This window comes from Rhipicephalus microplus, chromosome X, assembly GCF_043290135.1.
Source record: "Rhipicephalus microplus isolate Deutch F79 chromosome X, USDA_Rmic, whole genome shotgun sequence".
Taxonomy (NCBI): Eukaryota; Metazoa; Arthropoda; class Arachnida; order Ixodida; family Ixodidae; genus Rhipicephalus; species Rhipicephalus microplus.
Window position 1 is genome coordinate 169,911,260 of NC_134710.1, and position 26,523 is coordinate 169,937,782.

At 46.9% G+C, this 26,523-nt stretch overlaps 1 protein-coding gene and 1 pseudogene across 2 annotated transcripts in view; both read left to right on the forward strand.

The window, feature by feature from the left end:
- LOC119177188 (uncharacterized) overlaps positions 1–26,523 on the forward strand; it is a 132,351-nt gene that overhangs the window by 3,538 nt on the left and 102,290 nt on the right. For both annotated transcript variants that reach the window (XM_075878191.1, XM_037428595.2), the window contains exons 2-3: positions 1,661–1,764; positions 22,451–22,541. In XM_075878191.1, coding sequence (XP_075734306.1) covers positions 1,661–1,764; positions 22,451–22,541 — 195 coding nt within the window. The remainder of the gene's footprint in view (positions 1–1,660; positions 1,765–22,450; positions 22,542–26,523) is intronic.
- LOC119178308 (uncharacterized) lies at positions 15,976–20,048 on the forward strand (annotated as a pseudogene).

Here is a 26,523-nt window from a genome sequence, read left to right on the forward strand (position 1 = left end):
GAATAGGAAAATAATTCACTTTTAAAGAGCTTAGGGCTGCCTAAAATGATCACAAGTTAATAAAGACCAACATAATTTGTACAGGTGAATGGGTACACATTTATTTTAAGGAATTCTTTAGATGTGCAACTTTATAAGAGCATAATTCTGGAGTAGCCCTTTTTTTGTTTTTGTCAGTTAAGCTTTCCTTCTGAGGAACCTCTTGTGTATTTTCATTGTAGCTTTGTGCTAAAAATGGATGGACAACAATTTATTGCTTTTGTCAAGTCCTTTCCACTTTGCATACTTCTGCAAAATTTATTTGCGATATCTTTTATTCCTTTATCTACAATTTTCTACAACCAGTGATATCAAGACGTTGACTCTTGTTTACTATTTATATGGCTGACTAGCAAATGGTGCCTTTTGCCAAATCTAATACTAGTATCAATCTCTCTGTAAGAGTTGAAGTGTTACATTTACCCGCAGTTGTTTAGCATAATTTCTGGGAGGTCGTATCCTTCTCATTCAACTATAAACTTTATGATCTCTACCACACTTTGTCTTAACCATCCTGGTACAACAGACGAAAAATTTCTGATCAGCAAATGTCATTGGAGCCCATTCTGATCAGTGATGTTTTATTCATCAGGGCAGCAACCATTGTATCAGGGTGAATTTTGACAGAGATGTGTGTTTATTTAATATTATCTGATGGCGCCAGCAAAGTCATTGCTGCCATACTCATGGGCAGCTTGTATAATGTAACATAATTTTCATAAATATAAAATAGTGCTTAAGACACAAAACAACGGAGGAAGTTAGACACATGGTGCTGTGTGTGTGACTTCTTCCTTTGCCCTTTGAGTTAAGCACTGTTTATATTCATCATGAAGACCTACCAACTTGCCTAATCTGCCTGTCTTGTTCAGTTTAGCATCATTTGTAGAGATCAGAAAACGAGCTATAGAGATGCACATTAGAATGAACATCCTTGAACTTTATGCAATATATGCTTGGAATATAACACTGACCCATAATTATGTGCTGAAGTAAGTTAGGACACTAGTCCCGTCCTTTTCAGTGTTTATATTTAGGAAAATCTGAAATAGCTGTCGTCTTTTATGTAAACATAAACTGTGCTAGGGACGAGACAAAGAAGCAGACAAGACGAAAGCATTCAACCCGCTATTTCTCTGTTGTCTTGTTTCTAGTGCAGTTTAAGTTTGCATAACATGTCTTACCAACTAGCCCGCAATACACACTTCTTGAGTTCACAGCTGTAGCCGCGCACACATTGCATGGCGCAGCAGTCATCATGCATGCGATGGCCTGTATACTTTTGTCAAAGCTCTGCTTTCATTGTTATCAATTGCATAAGTCATCTGTGGTCTCTGGCAAAGGCTGTATGTGCACTTAACTTCACAGCAGACCTTTTAAACAGATGCACTGTTCTATCATTGTATTCCAAGAAAGCAGTTCATAAAATAAACTATCACTAAAATTGTGTAGTCAAAGTATAATATGTGTTTATGCAGCAGCTTAGTGGACTGATAAAGGTAATATGTTTTCATGAGCTGGTTCATGACCTTATTGTTTCAGTTCACCTGAATCCTCACCTGATGTTTCTTTGATATTGTAGAACATTGGATAAAATATTTTTGGCCCTCTTGTTTCATAGCATTTAATTACCCACGCACTGAGCTGCTTGACACCACTCCATCAGAAACAGCATTTCGTAAGGATGAAGAAAACTTCAGCTCTCCTGTTGATTCGGAATTTTTGGTATGTATCTTCTGTTTGCTTCAGTGTTTTCTCATTGTGCCTTAATGAGCATAGGGTGTTATGAGGAGCCTTGTTCTCGTCTAAATGTGAGAATTGTTATGAATATGTATTGTGTATTATGTGGTGTGGCCCCGTCGTGGTGGTCTAGTGGCTAAGGTACTCGGCTGCTGACCCGCCGGTCGCGAGATCAAATTTTGGCTGCGGCGGCTGCATTTTCGATGGAGGCGAAAATGCAGCCGCCGCAGCCGGGCGTCAGATTGGAGCATGGTGTCTATGGGCAAAGGCGGGTCATAACCGAACAGTAGGTAAAAAGGGGAAAATCCAGCTGTATCATGATGTGAACTGTTGTACGCGAAGGTAACGAAAGGTAAGTGGATGTCCCAATCTTTGTGATCCTTGGAGACGTACATCGCTAACATATTCGTCAAGGTACGGTTGAGGCGTGAGGCCGTTGGTTTGCGGATGGTACGCTGTAGTGAACTTGTGGTGGGTAGAGCAGGATCGCAGGAGCTCGTCGACTACTTTAGATAGAAAACAGCTGCCGCGGTCGGTGATCAACTGACGAGGAGCACCATGACGCAGAATGATGTCATGAAGAAGGAAATCGGCTACATCAGTAGCGCGGCTGGTGGGGAGGGCGCGTGTAACGGCATACCGCGTTGCGTAGTCGGTAGCAATAGCAATCCACTTATTACCGGTGGCCGACACGGGAAAGGGTCCTAGAAGATCGAGGCCGACTCGAAAAAATGGCTCATCTGGTACTTAAATGGGCTGGAGGGTACCAGCAGGTCTCAGAGCAGGTGTCTTGCGGCGCTGGCAGAGGTCGCATGCCGCAACGTACTGTCGCACAGAACGGTAGAGGCCAGGCCAAAAGAATCGGCGGCGAATGCGGTCATACGTGCGTGACACCCCTAGGTGTCCAGCGGAGGGGGCATCATGCAGCTGGGCCAAAACGTCTGAGCGAAGATGCACAGGAACAACGAGTAAAAGCTCAGCACCATCAGGGTGGGTGTTGTAGCGGTGCAAGATGACGTTGTGAAGAACGAAAAGTTGTAAGGAGTGGTCAGTGGGGGGAGAGTGCAGACCATTGATAATAGCACGCAAAGAGGGGTCGCGGCGTTGTTCAGCAGCTATGTCGGTGAAGTCGGTAATTGAAAGAACGAGGGCCTCTTGCTCATCTTCCCTCGTGTCAGGGGGATCGACTGGGTAACGGGACAAGCAGTCGGCATCCTTGTGAAGTTGTCCGGATTTATACGATACGGAAAAAGTGTACTCTTGTAAGCGCAGCGCCCAGCGACCAAGGCGTCCCGTAGGGTCCTTGAGTGAGGAGAGCCAGCAAAGCGCGTGGTGGTCGGTAATAACTGAGAATGGTCGGCCATACAGGTACGGTCGGAATTTCGCAATGGCCCAGACGAGAGCTAAGCACTCGCGTTCTGTGATGGAATAATTTTGTTCCGATCGCGATAACAGTCGGCTTGCATACGCGACGACGCGGTGCATGCCTTGTTGCCGCTGCGCGAGCACTGCGCCTATGCCGTGGCCACTGGCGTCAGTACGAAGTTCCGTGGCGGCAGATGGGTCGAAGTGTGCTAGGACTGGTGGATTGGTGAGAATGTCAACAAGCGACGAGAAGGCGTTTGCTTGCTGTTGGCCCGAGGTGAATGCGACATCCGTTTTGAGGAGGCAGGTTAGAGGACGGGCTACTTCAGCAAACTTCTCGACGAAACGACGGAAATAGGAGCACAGTCCCAGAAAACTTCGGACATCCTTGGCTGAGCGGGGTGTGGGGAAGTCGCGAACTGCTCGGACTTTCGCAGGGTCTGGTTGAATGCCCGCAGCGTTAACAAGATGGCCGAGTACGCAGATTTGGCGTTGCCCAAAGCGGCATTTGGACGAGTTAAGTTGCAAGTTGGCACGTCGAAAAACATCAAGCACTGCGGACAGACGGGTAAGATGGTCGTCGAAAGTAGTCGAAAAAACAATAACGTCGTCAAGATAGCAGAGGCAGATGGTCCACTTCATGCCTCGAAGGAGAGAGTCCATCATGCGCTCAAATGTCGCGGGGGCATTGCATAATCCAAAAGGCATCATCTTGAACTGATAAAGTCCATCAGGAGTCACGAAGGCCGTCTTCTCTCTGTCTTTGTCGTCCACAGCGATCTGCCAGTAGCCTGAGGGAAGGTCTATTGAAGAGAAATATTTGGCACCGTGCAAGCAATCGAGTGCATCATCTATGCGCGGTAGGGGATATACATCTTTCTTGGTAATATGGTTGAGATGGCGGTAATCAACACAGAATCTCCAGCTATTGTCCTTCTTTTTAACAAGTACAACGGGTGAGGACCAGGGACTAGATGAGGGTTCGATTATGCCCTTATCAAGCATTTTATCGACTTCTCGCTGTATAATAGCACGCTCCGGGGCCGACACACGGTAGGGTCGTCGGCGAATGGGTCGAGCGTCACCGGTGTCGATGTGATGGGTTACCACGGATGTCTGGCCCAAATTACGGTCGCCGAAGTCAAAGATGTCCTGATAAGAAGCAAGCACACGGCAGAAAGCAGAGACTTGTTCAGAGGTGAGCTTGTCAGATAGCATTGGCTTGAAAAGGTCGGAACAGGAACGTGACGAGTACGACGTCGATGAAAAATCGGGTGGCGAATCGGTGGTTAGAGCGGAAACTGTGTGGTCGACCAGTGGTGTAAAATGCGCAAGTGACATGCCGCGAGGAATAACCTGCGCTGAGAGGCCGAAATTGAGGACGGGAAACGAAGTTCGGTTGTCCTTAACGGTAACCACCGTGTTGGGGAGTGCAACATTGCGTGTCATGGTGACGTCAGAAATTGGGGCAGCAACATAATCACCATCGGGTACTGCAGGATATGGCGAGAGTTGGACTTGGACTGCAGCTTGCGGCGGAAGTCTAAGGAATTCGACAGAGCGTAGACGAGGTGGGCTGGTAGAGACGGTCTCCGAAAAGGATGGTAGTTCGAGCCGAAGAAGACCTTTGGAACAGTCAATGAGCGCAGCGTGTGAAGTCAGAAAGTCGAGTCCAAGGATGAGGTCATGAGGGCAATTTTCCAGTACAGCGAACAGAACTGAAGTTTGATGCTCAGACATTGTTAATCGCGCAGTGCACATTCCAAGCACAGCAGGAGTACTTCCATCCGCTGTACGAACGGTAGGTGCAATCGCAGGCGTCAGAACTTTTTGGAGGCGGCAACGGAGGTCTGAGCTCATCACAGATATTTGTGCACCGGTATCAATGAGGGCAGTTATAGGTAAACCATCAACGAGAATTGTAAGGAGGTTGCAACGCTGGTCGGGAGTAATCAGAGGATTTGCAGTCCGAGTCGTGTATTCAGCGTCACCTCCGGGGGCTGCACCGGCTAGTTTTCCGAGCGGCGGTCGTAGGGAGACCGAGAACGGCGGGGTTGGGGCGAGCGGGACTGACGACGCATGGGCGATGGCGAGCGGCTGGTCCGACGTTCTGTATTATGCTCTGCACCTGTCTCAGCACGGTAGGACGGGCCATAAGGTGCACGTTCAGAGCAAGGCCGCCAATCATAGAAGCTCGGTCGGGGTGATGAGGTCCAACGGCTGCGGCAATGGCGAGCGATGTGTCCTATCCGATGGCACGTGAAATATATGGGCCGATCATCATGAGTGCGCCATTTAGCTGGGTTTCGTCGGGGCGCGAATGTGCGGTTCGGAGTGGCAGCCGCAACGACTGGAGCCGAGCTGGAAGTAGCAGGGGCATTTGGATGAGGTGGCGAAATGCCCATATTCGCGATCTCTTGGCGAACCACGGCCTGTATCATTGAAACAGTATCGAGGTTGTGTCCTGGCGCGCTGACGCTAGACATAGCGGGAGCCATAGCCTCGAGTTCCCTACGGACTATTCTGGTGACGTTTTATGGCGCTGGTGGTTGGTGTAGTGTGGGCAAATCTTCGCAAGAGGACGTAGCCGCCGTGTTGGGAAGGCGGTCAAATCGGGGAACTATGCGCCTACTTTTTGCCTGTTCGAAGCGACGACATGCTTCGATGACCGACTCCACCGTCGAGCAGTCCTTGCACAGGACAAAATTGAAGGCGTCATCCGCAATTCCTTTCAGGATGTGTCCGACTTTGTCCTCGTCGAGCATGTCTTTGTCGACCTTGCGGCACAAAGCCAACACGTCCTGGATGTACGCGATGTACGGCTCTGTGGATGTCTGGGCACGAGTCGCAAGCTCTTTCTTTGCGGCCACTTGACGTCCGATGGGTTTCCCAAATAGATAGCGCAATTTATGCTTACAGACGTCCCAGCTAGTCAACTCTTCTTGATGTGTCTCGTACCAGAGTTTTGCCGTGCCATGTAAGTAGAAGATGATGTTCGCCAACATAAGCGTCGGACCCCAATGGTTGCTGCTGCTGACGCGCTCATATTGAACCAGCCAGTCATCGACGTCTATGCCACTTGTGCCGTTGAATGGACCTGGGTCACGAGGTTGCACCACAACGATCGGCTGCGGGGCTGACGAATCTTGTTGACATTGAGTAGCCTGGTCAGTCATCGTGGTAGCTGCAATGCGCCGTCCGCTGCGAAGATCCAGCTCGTTGGGCTGTATAGCAAGTGGTACCCCGCACCTTCCACCAATGATGTTACGGGGAATAAAGTATGCACTGGTGAGCAAAAGCGTACTGGCGAATATACTGGCGAGCTAATGCGTACGACGCTGCTGTAGTCCGAGCACGTTCCCGTTCAGCACTTCGTCGTCGTCATCCTTAGGCATCTACTTAGCCCGTGACAATATTAATACCCGAAGCATTGCGAATAAAACTGAAGCGTTTGAAGTGCTTCTGCTGCAACATGATTCACTTATTACGGTTGTTACCGAGACTTGGCTACACGAGCATTTGCCTAATGACGACGTCTTCCCCCCATCCTATACAGTTTTTCGTAAAGACAGACGCACTAGGGGAGGAAGGGTGGCTATATTGGTAAAACAGTGTATCGATGCTGTTTTGTTGGATCTTGTTGACGTAGAATGCTTATGTATTAGGGCTACATGCTGGGGTCATTGTCTCATTGTAATTGGGTTGTACAGATCCCCAGACGTTAGTCCAGAATACCTTAGCACACTGAAAAATTATATGGCCAAATTTGAGAGTAAAAAGGTCTTACTGATTGGTGACCTGAACCTACCTGGAGTAGACTGGGAGTGCCTTGACGCCGGCATTAACACTTCAAAACATGTTAACATAGTGTTTGACATCATGCTTATGCATGACCTATTGCAGGTAGTTCAGGTACCTACGCACGTACAGAGGGATTCCACCTCAATATTAGATCTTGTGTTTCTGAACCGCAATTTCTCCGAATATACAGTAGAGGTAGGACAAGGTCTTTCTGATCATAGCTATGTCTTCACTTCCTTTCCTCTTGTTTCACTAACTGGCCATAAAAACCCGGTATTTCCTTGCTTTAATGACTTTTCCAGGGCTAATGATGCAGACATAATTGAACACCTAGAAACATGTCTTACAAATTTTGATGATGTAAATGTTAGCGTGCTTTGGACACGTTTCAAACAAATGTGTCATTTTCGTTTAGATAATTTTGTGCCTTCCAAGCACAAAAAAGTTAACAAACAAACACCATGGATAAATCGCAACATCATTCATATGAAGCACAAAGTTAAGCGACTGAAAAAAAGGCGGGCTACGGCTGATTTGATACATGATGCGCACAACAGTCTCGCTCAAACTGTCCGCAGCTCTAGGGAGTATTACTTTAAAACCTCATTACCTAACTTTATTGCAAATGATCCCAGTAAATTCTGGAGTTTTATCAGTGAAAAGACCTGTATCCCAAATATCAGTTGATGGAACCAACGTCACCGATCAGAGAGACATTGCCCGGCATTTTAATCAATATTTCCAGAGTGTGTTCAACACTTCTGATTTCAACTGTATATCTAATGCTACAGCCTTTCCTTATGCTGAAGCACTGTTTATTTCTTATCCAGGCGTGGTGTCTATGTTGCTAAATATAAAAACTAAGGCATCCTGTGGTCCTGATAACATACCAAACGTATTTCTACGACTATATGCTTTATCTCTAGCCAAGTTCTTGGTTATTATTTTTCGCTGTTCTTTGTTGTCTTCCCAGCTGCCCAGTGACTGGAGGACAGCCCGCGTTGTACCCATCTTTAAAAAGGGGGACCGCTTAGCACTAGGAAATTACCGTCAAATCTCACTAACTTCACAATGTTGTAAAATTATTGAACACATCATAGCTACTAGTATAAAGTGAATTGAAGAACGCTCTATATTAACCATGTATCAACATGGTTTTCGGAAAGGATTATCCACCGTAACTCAACTCGTCACACTGTTTCACTCTCTTGCATTAAACATCGATAGACACGGTAGGACAGATAAGCTCTTCTTAGACTTCTGCAAAGCCTTCAATAAAGTTCCCCATAGTAAACTTATTTCCAAACTTAGAACAATAGGTATACCCAAAATATTCGTTTGTTGGATTTCTGCGTATTTAAATAATCGCGAACAGTACGTTGATGTAGGGGGCCAATATTCGGACTGTCTTCCGGTCACATCGGGCGTACCACAGGGCAGTGTGTTAGGCCCTTTGCTTTTTCTATTGTATATCAATGATATTGTTGATGTTATTCACCCTAGTGTGGAAATAAGATTGTTTGCAGATGATTGTGTTTTGTTCAAAGAAATACGTTCCACTAACGATTTCATCGATCTGAGCTCTAGTCTTTGCAATATATATGAATGGTGCAATAAATGGGGAATGTGTCTCAACGCGAACAAATTTATGTGCCTTCCAGTGACTCGCCAAAAGAATCCACAATCGTATACATACATATTAGGGTCTTCACCACTGCAACAAGTAAACTCCTACAAATACCTTGGTGTGACACTCACTTCCTACTTATCTTGGAATCTCCATATTGATAATGTTTGTTCATCTGCCTTTCGTAAACTATGTCTTCTTAAACATAAACTTCAAAGTGCTCCCACGAATGTTAAACTATTTTGTTACACAGCCCTTGTGTGGCCAAAACTAGAGTACGCGAGCATAGTATGGGATCCTTATACAAAACGTAATATATACACTCTTGAGCGTATTCAAAGAAAAGCTGTTAGATTTATATTCAACAAGTACTCCAAGTTAGACTCGCCCTCAAATTTAATGCTAGCCAACAACATTCCCTTACTGCAGGTGCGAAGACAAAAAGCTAGATTAGAATTCCTTTATCAACTTTTGAACAAAAAAATAGCTCTAGACCCATCCCCGTATTTGACACCCCTTAGTAGCCGGCCCACCCGACACCACCAACCAAAGGCCTTGATCCCATATTTTGCTCGCACAGATCTACTGAAGTATTCGTACTTTTCAAGAACCATATGTGAATGGAACTGTCTTACTAATACATGTGATGAATGAACTAACCTACCAAACAACCTTCTTCGCCCTTTATTGTTTCGTTTTGCAATTATTTTATTTGTATGTGTATTACCACCCTGCTTGGACCTCGAGTCTGCAGTATTGAATAAATAAATAAATAAAATTGACCTCTCTGTTCTATATATCAAAGAAGCAAAACTTGTAGTTTTGGTTTTTGCATGTTATAACAGTTTGTAGTTGAAAAAAAGTTTTACATAAAAAGTCATAAATGTAACATGTATGACTTTCATTGCTACAAATTTAGCATTGCTCAATAGCGAATAATGAAATAAATGGTAGTGGATCTCTTGCATGCAAACATCACTGCTTCTTGCGGCCAGCTCTGTAGCTGTGACCACATGATTTCTAAAATCGTGCCATTTGTAGTTTTGTTTGGTGTGCGTAGTTGTACTTAGTTAAAAAATATGTATATGGCCTTCATTCCAGCTCTCTTGCAGCTCAAACTTTGAGGTGCTTGGTAAGAAATGCACTTCTTGCTGTAACATTATCTAACCTAAATTTAAGGAGAAATGAGAGTCGAAAAGTGCAATTTTTTTTCCCGAAACTGCATATCTTTCATGTTTATTTACCTTGACAGATTTAGCTTCTTTCTGTTTTTACAATAAAAATTTAGATTGCAATTAAACTCTAACTAGATTAAAGGAGCTCATTGTCTAGAGTCCCCTAGAGATTGTCACCTGGCTGCTTGCCATTGCATTTCGCATGAGCAGTTCGCCAAAGCCACATGCTCAGAATAACATGATTCCCAAGCTCTCATGATTGTGCAAATCATTAAAAAAACATTTTTGCCGCATAGATAAACTTTCACTTATACCTTTAAAATGCAATTTTCTCAAGATATATTTTGGGGTAACTTTTTGAGTTGGACACCATGTTTTATATACTTGTGGCAGCCAGATCAGGATGAAATTTCGCCCCGGCCGGCCGGCCGGTCGGCCGGCCGGTCGGTCGGTCGGTCGGTCGGTCGGTCGGTCGGTCGGTCGGTCGGTCGGTCGGTCGGTCGGTCGGTCGGTCGGTCGGTCGGTCGGTCGGTCGGTCGGTCGGTCGGTCGGTCGGTCGGTCGGTCGGTCGGTCGGTCGGTCGGTCGGTCGGTCGGTCGGTCGGTCGGTCGGTCGGTCGGTCGGTCGGTCGGTCGGTCGGTCGGTCGGTCGGTCGGTCGGTCGGTCGGTCGGTCGGTCGGTCGGTCGGTCGGTCGGTCGGTCGGTCGGTCGGTCGGTCGGTCGGTCGGTCGGTCGGTCGGTCGGTCGGTCGGTCGGTCGGTCGGTCGGTCGGTCGGTCGGTCGGTCGGTCGGTCGGTCGGTCGGTCGGTCGGTCGGTCGGTCGGTCGGTCGGTCGGTCGGTCGGTCGGTCGGTCGGTCGGTCGGTCGGTCGGTCGGTCGGTCGGTCGGTCGGTCGGTCGGTCGGTCGGTCGGTCGGTCGGTCGGTCGGTCGGTCGGTCGGTCGGTCGGTCGGTCGGTCGGTCGGTCGGTCGGTCGGTCGGTCGGTCGGTCGGTCGGTCGGTCGGTCGGTCGGTCGGTCGGTCGGTCGGTCGGTCGGTCGGTCGGTCGGTCGGTCGGTCGGTCGGTCGGTCGGTCGGTCGGTCGGTCGGTCGGTCGGTCGGTCGGTCGGTCGGTCGGTCGGTCGGTCGGTCGGTCGGTCGGTCGGTCGGTCGGTCGGTCGGTCGGTCGGTCGGTCGGTCGGTCGGTCGGTCGGTCGGTCGGTCGGTCGGTCGGTCGGTCGGTCGGTCGGTCGGTCGGTCGGTCGGTCGGTCGGTCGGTCGGTCGGTCGGTCGGTCGGTCGGTCGGTCGGTCGGTCGGTCGGTCGGTCGGTCGGTCGGTCGGTCGGTCGGTCGGTCGGTCGGTCGGTCGGTCGGTCGGTCGGTCGGTCGGTCGGTCGGTCGGTCGGTCGGTCGGTCGGTCGGTCGGTCAACCGGCTGGCCGGCCGGCAACATCGAAAGAGCTCAAGTATCTGTCTTAGAGCTTGATATAAATAAAATTGACCTCTCTGTTCTATCGGTCGGTCGGTCGGTCGGTCGGTCGGTCGGTCGGTCGGTCAACCGGCTGGCCGGCCGGCAACATCGAAAGAGCTCAAGTATCTGTCTTAGAGCTTGATATCACCTATATAATTATTGCGAACCTAAAGTAAGCAGTTGTTATGGGCTGAGCATTTTAATACTTCTCATATGATAATACTTCTTATTCATTAAAGTGTCTTATATACACTTTTTGTTTGTTATTTGAATTTTAGAGTAAATGTGGAGCAACATGATCCACTAATAGCTCAGAACCGTAAAAGTTCAGTGACCGAAGAATTTCGTCCAAAAAGAGCTATATTTACAGATTTTCAAGGTACAAAACGGAAACTATGCAACTTTCTGTTGAAATGATTATATTGGAAATCAGGATAAAAAGCCTATGTGTACAGAAAAATTTTAATTGCCCTAGGCTACAGATTAAAGAAACATTTTTGCCGAGTACCATGCCCCTTAAGAAAACAGGCGCAAGTAATCTTGCATTTTGCTCTTCAACAAAATGCAATCGACCATCGTTTCTGGGAATTGGACCTGCTTCCTCAAAGTTAGTGACACAGGGTCTTAGCTGCGAAGCTACCATTATATAGAAGACCAGTATATCAGAAAAACATCTAGTGTAGAGTGGAGTGCTCTACAGCATTGTGCATTGTGTTCAAGAAATGCAAAGATGTTGAAATTTGAAGCCATGGTAGAACATGGTTAAGGCTAGTTTGTCGAATGATAGCTCACTGTTGATTGCTTTGGGAACAGTGTTTACCATTGGTTTGTCTCTGTTTAGGCAAGGTCAAAGATGTCTACACACTGTGAGAAGGTAACCAACGTGTTGCACCACAAAACAAGACAGACGCTGCTCGGCATCGTTAGTGCTCTAGGCACAAATGCGCAGTGAACTGAGATACATCCAGTGCCTCTGGTGGTGGTTACAGGAAAGACTCGCCATAAGCCACTGTTTGTTTTTGCAAACGTATCACACTAATCGCTGGCACTCACCTTGACCGAGCTTGAAGGTCAGGTTTATGCTACAAGGGAGTTTTCTGGGTTTGTACTAGAGGTAGTAGAGCTGTCTCTCTAAATCTATGTTGCTTTGTCTAAACCAAGACATTGAATTGATAGGCTGTATAAAGACAATACATGCTACTTATCAAAGGGGAACTATTTGCATAAGTGACCTCCTTGGTATGTTAAACAAAAGAGATGAATTGAAGGATTTGTAGTGGAACGAGAGACGAGACGGTGGCGATGAGGCCGTGCCGTGGTCGCAGCTTTTATTTTGTTACGCGGTCGAAGAGAGGAACCAAAACGGTTGTGGCTGATGTGTCCAGCGGGTCCAAGAGCCAGAGTGTTCTGATCAGCACATGACTCGCGCATCACGAGGCATGCAGCTCTTTTCTTCTTTTGTTGCGTCTGCTGCGGCGCTACATTGGGCCCCCTCCTAGGGCATTGCGCGATTGAAAAGAAAATGTAGATACAAAAGAGAAACTAAAGGAACAAATACTATATACAAGTACAGCAGTCCATGTAATGTCTGATGAGAGGTCCAGAGAAAGTTCGTGGTCAGCGTAATGGGCTAGCGGAATGCTCAGGTGGTCGAGCCTGAGAGTCTCGTGGGGGCGAGGAGCTTTAGGTATAGCGGTACCGGCTAGGGCATGAAAAGCACACATTGCACACATTGCAGGACCCCATTGTCAGACGCACATTTCTAGCGTGCGGATGATGACTTGAGTACCGGAAGTATCACTTCGCATGCAGGCAACATCATCTAATGCGCTGAGGACAGTTCCTTGAGTTGCCTGGCCCCACGTAACCAGCGGGGCCGACCCCTGCGAGAGCGCGCCAGCTCAAGCCTGCAGCCAGTCAATAGAAAGCGTCGTGGATGTGGACGGTGCTGACGACAATGATGAAGGCACCGTGGCGTCTCGCGATGCTTAAATGGAGAAGGCAGTGCTACTGCCTGCTGTGTTTGACGTAGCCAAACTCTGGTTTGCGGGTTTCAGCCATGAACAGGAGCCGATGGACAGGCAGCTCATGAGGGCGATTGTTGTGACCAGCATTTTGGCACGTTCTAGAATGTCCAGGCGTCGCGTCTGCCTTGTGTGAAAGGCACCGATCACTGGTGCTAATGTGATCAGTACTATTCTCTGAAGATACAGGCAACAAGTTTGTAGGTTGAGAAGTTGAGTGGGGTGAGGAAGGACACCATGACGTTGTATCGACTGCATTTATCTCGCGAGCAGGCGGGCGCCGAAACTCCTTGTCAGAGAAAATGGCCTGGGTGTCTTGACAGCAGGTGTAGGTCCTGAACCTCGGGATTGCAGCCAGTTATCGTGTGGTGGAAATGCCGGATGGCATGGATTGTGATGGCTTTAGAGTCGGTGGGCGATCAGCATGTTAGACGTCGATAGATTCGACGGCATGGTAGCCAGCGTAGTATCTGGAGTGTCACAACAGTTGTTGGTCATCGATGTGTAGAAACAGGCATGGATAGCCGCCGTGGATTGCGGAGTAGCATGCTTCTTGGTGGGTGGGTCAATAGATCGAAGAATGCAGTCGGTGTCTTGTGCGGGGCGTTGCTTAACGCCGCAGTACTACAGTACGACGTCCCGTAGTTTGTTGTAGGGGCGAGGGCCCGCTGAGAAGCAAGTGAGGCGGCATTTGAGGTCAGGTAGGAGTACGTACTCGATGACCTCAAACATAAATTTCTGAATCCAAATGCTGTTGAGTTCCAGGGCTGCCTCAAATTCCGCTAACCATCTTTCGGCGCAGGCAGCGCGGAACGTTGGCGGTGGCGGGTTGAATGGCAGCCTCCAATTGTTGGCTGGCTGGTACATGGCTATGGAACTTGGTAGCAGCGGTGCAGCGCTGGTCACTGGTTCTTGCGTCCGAGGTCACCATTTGTAGCGGAACGAGAGATGAGACGGTGGCGATGAGGCCGTGTCGGGGTTGCAGCTTTTATTTTGGTATGTGGGTGAAGAAAGGAACTAATTTTTTTTGTTAGGCTCAATGTTCACGAGAACTAACGGACAATGAAGCTAAAAAAAGCATAGGGACGCCACTTGTAGTAATTGTAGTATAATTGTGAAGAAATGAAACGTAAAGGCAGCTTGCCTCTCATAGGAATCGAACCTGCAACATTCTAATGACACGTCTGGTGCTCTACCAATTGAGCTACGACAGCAGTTGTCCTTCCATCCACTTTCTTGTGTATATCTGCACATTAAGAGCAGGGAGTACGTGTCGGCGGCACCACTTGCAGCCTATGGCGGCGACTGTAGAACAATACAATGTTTTATTTTTATTTATTTTTACAGCAGTAATACACTAGAATAACTCAAATAAGTCTTCATTTCAGTCACTCTCCATTTAGAGTGTAACAGGTGTCGTTGCTTATCGATTGCTCCGTTTGTTTCGAATTGATTATGGGTTGATCTATTTTGGCCAATGTTTCCGTTGGGGTATAGTATTCAATTTGGTTTCAATTCAACAAAATGGTAACATGTGCATGCAAATTAAACCTGCTGCAGAAGTTTTTTATGTACGCTTTGATATCGTATTAAGTTATTTTACTCATGCATGTGTGTGTGTGTGTGTGTGTGTGTGTGTGTGTGTGTGTGTGTGTGTGTGTGTGTGTGAGAGAGAGAGAGAGAGAGAGAGAGATACTAAGACTGGGAGTTGTGCCGTGGCTCATATGCCATTTTTTTTTTTATTCTATTCATTGTACACTCCTTCATTCTCAGCTTCTCCTGTTGTCACTTTCTTCATATGTCACCGGCTTCCTCCTCTCCCACCTCCTCCAAAAGAAGTACGCAACAGACTGCAAAAGATGAACAGGGAAAGTTTTATATATGAAAAGTGTCCTAGATGAGCTTTATAAGCTCACCGGAATTTTAAAATGGGGTTCACTAATCTGGTGTTGTCCAGCACAGCTCTGGTGATGAGGCTAGTTGTTCCATGTCGGATTATGTAGGCTTGCCAGGCACCTTGATTTTTATGAAGACAGAGCTTGAGCTCTTGCCAAAAATGAACAGGATACTTTGTATCATGGGCAGCTTGAATGTCGAAGATGTTGGATACTTTGTCATGGCTTATACGCAAGCTGGGCCTCTAGTCTGCAAGTTCTTTCATTGAGGGTGATAGGGCAGTGTCTGGTTCTCGTGGAGCACAGCAGATGACTTTGTGCCTTTTTGTCACTTTCTGTGTTGCAGTAGATATCACTGGTGGTGTTCTTTCATGGGCCTTATATCTTGAATTAGTCTTTATGTTAATGATCTTGTTTTTGGATGTCTTTCAAGGTGCAAGTGCACCTTCAATGAAGTTTTCTTTCGTTGTCCATGTTGCAGGATCTGTTGTCACTTAAGTTTGTTGACTTGGTTGTGTTCACTTTGCTGATGTTGCTGTGAAAATTGCTGATAATCTTCACCGTTCAATCAACCTGCACTGTTCATGGTCTCATTATAATTTACTAGTTGGAGGTAAGCGTGCTCCATGTCAGCTAAACTAATAGCTGCCCTTTCGGTGTTATCGTTGATGGTTGCATTGAATGGTGACTCTATATTGCTTCGTGTTGTAATCGGCTTGCTATGTTATCTACCACTGCCTGAGCCAGGCGCGTGACGTGCCAACAACTGAGCGTCATGTCTTTCCCCGCTCTTTCTTCCTTCCCAACTCCCTCTCCCTTCTTATGCTTTAAATACTGTGTTCACGACAAATAAATGTTTTCAGTCCCCAGCGCTGGTCTCGCCTGTCGTTCACGCACTGTGTGTGCGCCGGCTATGCAACAGTGGCGACGAGGGTGGGATTGAAACCCATGACGAAAAAGAACACGGCGAGAAAAATCACGGTACGGCATTTCAAGAACCTGCCGTAGTGACGACGGCAGCCATGGCCCACCGCCAACTTCCCGAGTATGATGGCAAGAGTGACAACTGGAAAGCGTACGTCATCAAGGCAGAGGCTTATTTCGAGGCAACGGGAGTTACCGACACAGCGAAAAAAAGGGCGTTGCTCGTAGCAGCGTTAAACACGAGGACTGTGCAGATTCTGACGGGTTGAGTTGCTCCGAAGAAACCCAACAGCCTAACCTACGAAGAAGTCATTGCAGCGCTGGATGAATATTTTGACCCGAAGCGCCACGAGATAACGGAAAGCTTCCGGTTCTTCAGTCGTCAGCACGACGGTGAGCCTTTGCAACATTTCCTTGTCGACCTCCGACACATTGCAGACAACTGCAATTTTGGCAGCATGCTGGAACGAATGCTCCCCGACCGTGTAGTCTGTGGCGTTAGATCAAAAGCCTTGCAAAAACAGCTACTGGCAAAGCCAAACTTAACCTTGGAAGAGGTTGAAGCGATAGCACTATCAGCTGAAACGGCAGAAGATGACGCAAATAAGATATCGGGTGATGCAACTACCGTACTGAAGGTTGGCGCGCAAAGCGTGTTGACGAACGAGCCTGCGCTAAAATGCGGACGCTGCGGAAGTAAGAAGCATAACAGCCACGCTTGCGGCTGGGCCAAGAGTAGGTGCTATCGCTGTGGTAGGCCGGGCCATCTTGCGAAAATGTGTTTGAGCGACGCACCGAGGAAACGTGAAACCGGGCAGACGCACGGTATGCGAGGACGAGCACTGGCGGTGGCGGAAGACCGTGCGGAGGGGAACGTAGACGAAGCCATGCACCTCTGGACTTTGACTTCATCCCGGAAGTGGCAGTTAGAACCCCCAATCCACAGGACATTCACGTGGTGCGGCGTTGACATGCCAATGCTGATAGACACGGGGTCGCCCGTCTGCGTTGTGCCACGCGAAATTTATGAAAAGAACCGGGAGAGATGGCCGACATTGAAACCTTCATCTGTCAAGCTTTCGTGTTACCTTGGCAAGCTCCCCGTTCTGGGACAAATGGACATGAAGATAGCCTACAAGGGTGCCGTAGTAGACTGCTCCTTGGTAGTATTAAATTGTCCCGGTCCTAGTCTATGTGGAAGGGACCTAATTTTTCAGTTGAGCAATGCAGGGTCACCTGTCCTTAACTTGACTGCGGAAGCCGGATCGCCAACGGGTCTCCCAGCCATGGACGACATCGTCAACGAGTTTCAAGACATTTTCAGCGCGGAACTCGGCTGTATCAGCGGTCCCCCTGTGCACCTTAAACTCAAGGAAGGAGCCACACCCAAGTTCTGTAAGGCACGATCCATTCCTTTCGCTCTCCGTGATGAGGTTTCTCAAGAACTTGACAGACTCGTAGCAATTGGGGTGTTATCACCGGTAGCGCATGCGGAGTGGGCTACGCCTATTGTGCCCGTCTTAAAGAAAAATGGAACAATTCGAATTTGCGTCGATTTCAAGACCTCGTTAAATCCTGTATGCGAGCGAACTGGAGCAGTACCCATTGCCGGTGATTGACGATATGTTTGCATGCCTAGACGGCGGAGAGTACTTCAGCACTCTCGACTTACGTGACGCGTATAATCAAGTACCGCTTGACGAAGAATCGCAGAAGCTATGCGTAATTAACACACATCGAGGGCTATTTTGCTTCAAGAGGCTGCCTTTTGGCATAGCGTCTGCCCCAGCCATCTTCCAGCAAAAAATCGAAACAGTCCTGCAAGGGCTACCAGGCGTGCAAGCTTATCTCGATTATGTGTTGGTTGCGGAGCGACGGGGAAGCAGCGAGACCCTGCGAACGGTACTGCAGCGTTTCCGTCAACACGGTGTAAAACTCCGGCTAGACAAATGCAAATTTAGTCAGCCTTCAGTCACGTACTTAGGGCACCAAATCGACAAAAACGGCCTACACCCCACTGAGAAACATGTGGAAGCAATCGCCCAGGCTCCTAGCCCGACAAATGTGCAAGAACTACGCTCATTTCTGGGCATGCTGTCGTATTACTCCAAGTTCCTGCCGAATATGTCATCTTTGCTTGCACCTTTGTACCAGTTGCTTGGCAAAAATGCGCGTTCGGTCTGGGGAGAAGCTCAACAAACAGCCTTTTCCAATGCAAAGCAGTGCCTACTTGCGGCAGGGGTGCTCGTTCACTACGACCCTGAAAAGCCATTAAAGCTGGAGTGCGACGCTTCGCCGCATGGCATTGGTGCCGTGTTGTTTCATACGGATGGAAAAGAGAACCGGCCCATAGGCTTCCGTTCGCGAACGCTGACCACTGCTGAGCGGAATTACTCCCAGCTAGAACGTGAGGCCTTGGCCCTTGTTTTTGGGGTGTCGAAATTTCGTGACTATCTCCTCAACAGAGATTTTACCTTGGTCACAGATCACGAGCCGCTACTGGGCCTGCTGACAGCGGAGAAGCCGACGCCAGTGTTGGCCACAGCATGAATACAGCGCTGGGCTCTCTACCTTGGTGGATTTCGCTACAAGCTTCAGTATTCGCCCGGTAAGCTGCTACTAAACGCCGACACCCTCAGCCGGCTACCGCTGCAGACTCCAGTTCCACCGTCAAGAAGCGAACCCCCAGAGTATGTTTCCGCTCTAGCAAGTTTCGATGATGGTACTGTGTCTGTCGAAGAACTCCAAGCTCTAACTGCGCGGGACCTCTTACTAGCGAGGGTCGTGGAGTACACCAAGCAAGGCTGGCCGAAACATGTAAAGGACAGAGAGTTGGTGCCATTCTCGGACCGCCGGTTAGAGCTATCCGTAGCTCATGGGTTGTTATACTGGGGTCATCGAGTTGTTGTTTCCACAAAAGCACGAGAACGGGTGCTATATATGCTGCATGAGACGCATCAAGGGTCATCGGCAATGAAGGCTGGCGCCAGATCGGCATTCTGGTGGCCGGGACTAGACCGAGAGATAGAACACCTTTCAGCGTCGTGCCACAACTGCGTGCAAAATCTTCCTATGCCAGCCTCTGCTCAACCAGTGAGTTGGCCAGCAGTTAAGGAAAAATGGTCCAGGCTGCACGCAGATTTCGCCGGGCCGATCGCAGGCAGCATGATACTGGTAGTCGTGGATACTGCAACTAAGTGGATTGAAGCCGTGCCCATGAGGCAGGCAAGCACGTCGTCTACTATTGCCAGCTTTCGCAGCATTTTTGCCAGATTTGGTGTTCCACGCACAATAGTTACGGACAATGGCACGCAGTTCACTAGTGAAGAATTCGCCACTTTTGTGAAGAACAATAACATCACACACCTCCGTACGGCTGTGTATCACCCCCAGTCGAACGGGCTCGCTGAACGAGCTGTTCGGACGATCAAGGAAGCTTTAAAGAAGATAAGCGAAGGCACATTAGAAAAGAAATTGGTGAAAATTCTTTTCAACTACAGAAGAACGCCGTGCCACGAGGGAAAATTCCCTTCCGAACTTCTTTTCGGCTACTTGATCCGCTCTCGCTTGGACTCATGTTTCCCACCTTTCCCAGGGTCAACCCAGGAGACGGAAGAGTGGACACTGCCGCCCGACACAGCTGTGTACACCCGTAACTACGGCCAGGGGGAGAAATGGACACCAGGGAAAGTTCAGTCCACTACAGGGTCACGCATGGTCACCATACAAACGCCCCCTGGGGTGGTTCCACGTCACATAGACCAAGTGCGTTCTGGAGGCCAAGCCCGGCATCTGCCCGGAGCGGCGCTCAGCGAGACCAAGACGAGGGGAGCCCTCCGGCTGCAGCGGCGGCCACACCGACTGGCAACGAAGGCAAGTTAAACGAGCAGCCTGCAGACCAAGTGGCACCTGCGCAACCGTCGCCGCCTATCCAGAATGCGCGGAAATCCCCGCAAGTTTTGCGACGCTCTACCCAGGAAAGAAAACATGTACAGCGTTTTCAATTCTAAGGGAGGAGAAATGTTGTAATCGGCTTGCTATGTTATATACCACAGCCTGAGCCAGGCGCGTGACGTGCCAACAACTGAGCGTCATGTCTTTCCCCGCTCTTTCTTTCTTCCCAACTCCCTCTCCCTTCCTATGCTTTAAATAGTGTTCACGACGAATAAATGTTTTCAGTCCCCAGCGCTGGTCTCGCCTGTCGTTCACGCACTGTGTGTGCGCCGGCTATGCAACACTTTGACTTTCGGTTGGGTGAACACTGGACGATAATATCACAGCAGATGTGGCTTGAGCTACATTCAATTTGCAATCTTTATCTCCTTGTAGAACTCCTTGTAGAACTGTTGAGCTGAAAACCTCTGTTCTAAAAACAACTTTGTCTGGAAAGTTATGGCGTTGTCTGGTATTGTGTGGATTAATCAACTCATTCAGAGTGTAATGATCTTGTGAGGCATGCTATCAGGTTTATCACTAATATTGATGTCAGCTTATGCCAACCAGGTTGTGGGCCGTGTACTTGACATGAGGTGTCAAGCACACCTAGGGCTTTAGTAATAGTTTGGATTCTGTTGGGTAGTGAAGAGGTGGAAAGTAGAAATTTTATACAGAAGGAGAACCTGATTAAAGGTTGGGTCTTTTGCCAAAATGACTTAAATGCATTTCAGGTTGTAGAGCCTTTACTTTGCAGATTGAGGATGTGAGAATGGTAAATTCATGCTCGGCATTCGAATGTGTTTTGTATATTCAGAAGATTTATAAGGTTGGGCCATCTTCAACAATTTCCTCGCATGAGGCATGTTTGGTAAATATGCTTACTGCACAGAGTGCTTGCTACTGTGATGAGTGAGTTGATAGGCCACCAGCTGATGGCTTATGGACAAGTATTCTTTAAAACGTTTTTTTTCTTTCATCCTCTATGACTCATTATTTCAAAAGATGTATGTGAGATAAAATTAAAATGCCTCAACGGTGATGTGGTAGTTGAAATAGGCAACGATTGCCTATTGCAACAATTATGCAGCAGTGGCGTGGAATTCGAAAAGGTTGAATAAGGACTTCACTACTGCATCGTCCACTGATCTGGTGTACACTGGATGATAGGCCCTCCTGATAGCAGGGGCGTGTGCAGCTTGGATTTGCTTTGGTGGTTCATGCATGGTCGGGGTGTCTTGAAAACTGCGTTGATGATAAGCCGTGGATGAATTGGTTGCCAGGTCTTTATCTTGTTGACTTGTGTGATGCTAGGACTGCTAGCTGTGTGCTTTACACCACACTTCTTATTCTATTCCAGGCTCAATTCTTTACCCACAGCTTCTCCTGTAATCACTCACGCGCGCGCGCGCGCGCGCGCGCACACACACACACACACACACACACACACACACACACACACACACACACACACACACACACACACACACACACACACACACACACACACACACACACACACACACACACACACACACACACACACACACACACACACACACACACACACACACACACACACACACACACACACACACACACACACACACACACACACACACACACACACACACACACACACACACACACACACACACACACACACACACACACACACACACACACACACACACACACACACACACACACACACACACACACACACACACACACACACACACACACACCATGATAGTATAGGGCAAGCACCAGCAATCCTCCTTGTTTCATACAGCTGCTGTGCTCGTATAATTGGCCATTCTATGCGATTGCAGTAACTGAAATCTTTCCTACTAAAGCATGTGTTGTGTTGTTCTACTGGCCATTGCAGCCTTGATATGTATCTTATATTAAGGTTAGATAAAAGCAGTAGTAGATTGACCATCTTAAACATAAGCAAAAAAATAATAATAAAGGTGGTTGGCCTGACGTCCACTTAAGTAGACAAGCAGACATGTTCAGCTTATGCAAGCACTTAATGGATTAAGCGCTTATGGTGCACTTAATCCATTTACTCAGTTACAGTAGCCATTCTATGAGCCTTCGCATGGTATTATTCACAAGGCCAGTCGCTGCCCACATATGCAATGGGAAACAAGACATTATTCTACTCATAATTACGCGGAATCCTTCAATTGTTATGAAAAAGCAATAACATTAATACCAACTCACAGGTGTAAAAACTCAATAAAATTAGCAAATAAATGAAATATTATTGTAATTTGTCAAAAAGCAATTCCCATGGAATTAAGTTAATTGGGGAGATAAGCTGCATTAGGTTTCGGCATGTAGTAGTTGTCAGTTTTATATCTTCTGTTTATTGGGAATGTAAAAAATGGAACGCATTCATAATGAACTGTTACCAACTAGCCCACATGGCTGTTTTTCTTCTGTTGTTTATATATTTATTTATTACTAGGATTACTTGCGTGGCAAACATGGCTTCCCTTCTATTCATGAGAAAACGAAACCATCAGCTGAAACAATAAGGTGCTACGAAGAAGAAACAGGTAAGATTTTTTAAAATGCATTTTAGCTTTGTAATTCACAAGCCAACATCATTTAATATCTTATAACTGATATGAGAGGTTCTATCACAGTAATTTTACTGCAAAAGCAGAAAGTGGTTATCTCCTCTGTCTGTGCATCCATTTTGTTATGCTGCTAATGGCCATTGTCATAAGCAATGGCATATGACTTAGGCACTTTGTTAACACCAGTTGCGTCATTGCCGTAGCATGATAAAAAAGGCACTTCCGCGGTGTTCTCCACTGTGACTTACATCAACACCAGTGAAGCAATATACATTGGATCACTGGTATAGTTTTTCACATCGAAGTTGCACCAATTCCTGAAATTCCTCCATTGTTGCTTTTGCCAGGTAGTGGCTATCATTCTTAGTAGAATGCATTGGTGTGCAACATTGAATGTACCCTTTCTTAAAGCCTAAATGTGGCTTACGTATATATCTGACAGGGATCCCATCACATTCAAAAGCAACATTCACAACGTTGCTGAAACATTTTTTCATGCTGTTCAAAAGTTTTTACATTCAGACAGCCTTTAAGTAACTTAGCTGCAACATGCAGCAATCTTGATCCATTGTTTTTGCGATGCTACTTTGAAGTTCCTATAACATTTAGGCAACTTTTGAGTAATTGTATTGTGCCATACAGCAGTGTTATTGCAAGATTTCTGCAATGCTGGTTTTATGTTTCAGTAATGGTATTGCAAGCTTTGATCAGCTTTATTGCTATATTCAGCAACATTTTCTCGGCGCTGCCTCGATATTCCTGCAGTATTTAGGAAACCTATGAGGGATTTAGCTGCAATGTTCATTAATATTAATAATGTTATTGCAGTGCTACTTCGAAGTTTCTATAATATATGAGAAACTTTCTTGTAACTTGCAACACATGACAAGATTTACTTCAAAGCATCGTTGTGGTTTTTCATGGCATCTTTTTCATGCATTCTGGTCCCTCTGGTATAGGCATCTTGATTCTGTCATGCCTACAGCAACAGCAAGCGATAGTGGAGCCACCAATGGCAGAGAGAACAATTTATTAAATTTACTTGTTATGCAATAATTCTTTACATCAGTGATCATGAAGCCAGCCACACTTGAACAGCTGTGATACATACAGATCCAGTTATTGCCACTTGGTGGTTATCATAGTATCAATATTTTCCAAAAGGTGGGAATAGAGCACTTTATATATTAGCCTAGCATCTGTCACTATGCAAAAGGAAGAATTATTTCTCTATGTTTCTCATGCAATAAATGCACTTGATGCTTGCAGTATATGTCGACATTACAGTATTGAAGAGCAGCAGCAGGTTAATGAATGATAGCTGTGACATCGGTGAGTTTTCTAGTGGCATGAAAGTTCTTAGACAAGACTTCATCACTCAGAGAGAACAACATGAGAAGTAATTTAAGTATTTGTTGCTAATGGGAGAAAAGACACAATTTTTAATATAATTTTTAGAATCAAATTAACAATTTTTTTCGAAGAAAATATGCTTGCATAATGTTTAAGATAAGTTTACAGTACTCATGGATTGAAACAGGGCAATTTGAGGCTAACCCGCATATTTTTGTTTCCATCGTCTTTAGTTCAGGTCATATTGGTGGAATTTCGACTAGAACATGTAGATCAGCACCAACATTATCTTGAGGCAAGGTTTGTTGTGATATGACGTGGTTATCTCAAGCAATAGCGCATTCCATTAGATATATTTAAAAAAGTTTTGATGTCTGGTTCGAACCCTTGGATACTGCACATGTCAAGAACAACGATATAGCACAAACATATTCATTCATCAAAGATGATCAAAATCTTTGATGCGGGGCCGATTGCGACTAGCTGTGTTGATGAATTGAAGACCCTGAATTTTTGCCATGAACAAACCCACATTGACACATTGCATCGCCGAAAGGTAAACAGAATAAAAAAACAGAGTAATGACACCAATTCTTGCTGGTCTCACAGCAATATCGGGAAGAATAAAATACAGCATGCAGTAGCGTCACTGAATAGTGTAGACAAACTTGGCCTTTTGGAAACATCCTAGCAGTGTGTGACACAGGAATACGTGAACAATAATCTTGCAAGGCTTGGCCACCCATAAATGTGTGGCCATTCGTCAAGTGTCCTTAACATTAACAAAGCTGGATAAGCAGGCTTGACTAGACACCCTATTAACAAATCAGTATAAACAAACTTCAAGTCCTATTTACTAGGGTTGTGCGTCCCACAGGGGCATCTGCGAAAACAAACGTTTGGTGCGTAGCTACACCACGAGCCCTAGCTAACGGGGTTTTGACTCTCTTTCACGCCTAGTCGTGCGTGGCGGAGCCATGTCCGGGGAAAAGGGGATCCTGGGGGTTAAGCCGATGCCGGGTGATTGGACCTTTAAGGTCCCCCGTCGGAGGCAACACACCCCTTTGTCGTTGGCTTCACAAAGACGGCACCCCTGAGCTGACCCACCCAGAGGAAATCAGCAGTCACCTTTTCCTATCTCTCTCTCTCCCTACATCTTCGTCTTTATCTCTAACTTTTTATCTTTTCTGTTTTCTACTCTTCCGTTTACTACCAAACTTCCTGGCAGCTAGGGTTAACCCTGTGCAAATAGCCTACGTTGGTCTAGGTGCATTGGGTTATAGTAGCGTTGTACGGCTGGCGTCTGTAGGTTTCTGCATTCGCAAACTTGTAGCATCCCCTCGTTGGGCTCCCAATGGGGGGCTCAAGGCTTCTGAAGAAAATTAAAACTGGCAATCATAGAGCTTTCCCCCTGCTAAGTGATTGTACTGTCTTAAGCGTGTTCGCACCGAAGACTAATTTTTTCAGCGGACCAAATGATAACTTCCCTTATTTCTATGTCATATATAGTGAGAAAAGTGACAAGCAAGCCAGAACCATATCCCCTTTTGTAGTAGCCAGGTGTACAAAAACTCTTGGGGCAGGGTACAAAGTTACCAGAATGGCCAGTGGAGACCTCCTCCTTGAAGTTTGAGAGAAAGAACAGTTTGAGAAGCTAGACGGTCTTTCAACGTTTGCTGACACTCCAATCACTGTAACACCACACAGATCAATGAACTCAGCTCATGGAGTGGCATCTGTCGCTGATTTGCTAGGCCTGACCGAAGCTAAACTCCTGGAAGGGTGGAAGAGCCAAAATGTGACCAACGTTCAGAAGATAAAAAAAAATCAGGAGAGACAACAAGGAAATGCCAACAAAACACCTAATACTGACCTTTGCTTACAGTCATCTGCTGGAAACTATTCAAACCGGGCACACGAAGACTTCTCTCAGGCTATGCCACGGCTCGTAAAGTTGTCGTGGTTGCCAAACTTGTGCACAAAATAGGCTCTTGGGCCACATATCTGAGGCTTTAAAAGATTCGCCACAGTGCGTAATCTGTGTAGAAAACCATGCCGCATATTCATGCTCTCGCTCATACTGGAAGAAGGGAAAAGAGATAATTGCGTTTAATGTGAAGGAGAACATTTCATTCAAGGAAGCACGAAAAAGAGTATCATCATTCCATGGGCCTACATATGCTGATGCAGTGCGTCAGGAAGCACCACCGCACCAGCCCCCTCGCCACTCCTTCGGCCAGCGCAGAGCGAGCCGTCGGCTGTGGCGCCTGCCCCCAAGGCGGCAGTAGTTCAGTCTACTCCGCCTCCTAGCAAACCGAGGCTGAAGACTCCAGGGACCTCTGCTCTCAAGGCCTCACCTCACAAGGCGAGGTTTAAAATTCGAATCACCAGCTCGCACGTGCGGGCATCTAGTGCCTCTGAGGAGGCAATTGAATAGATGGTATTCTTGGTGCCGAAAGAGTGGCGTGGAGCGCCAAGAGAAATAAAAAGCTTTAATGGGGCCAGACGACCGTCCTACCACTTGAATCAAAAAGTTCACTTCAACACACGACACCCTCTGTACACACAGCAGCTTCTTTTCTTAATATGTAGACAGAAATATTTT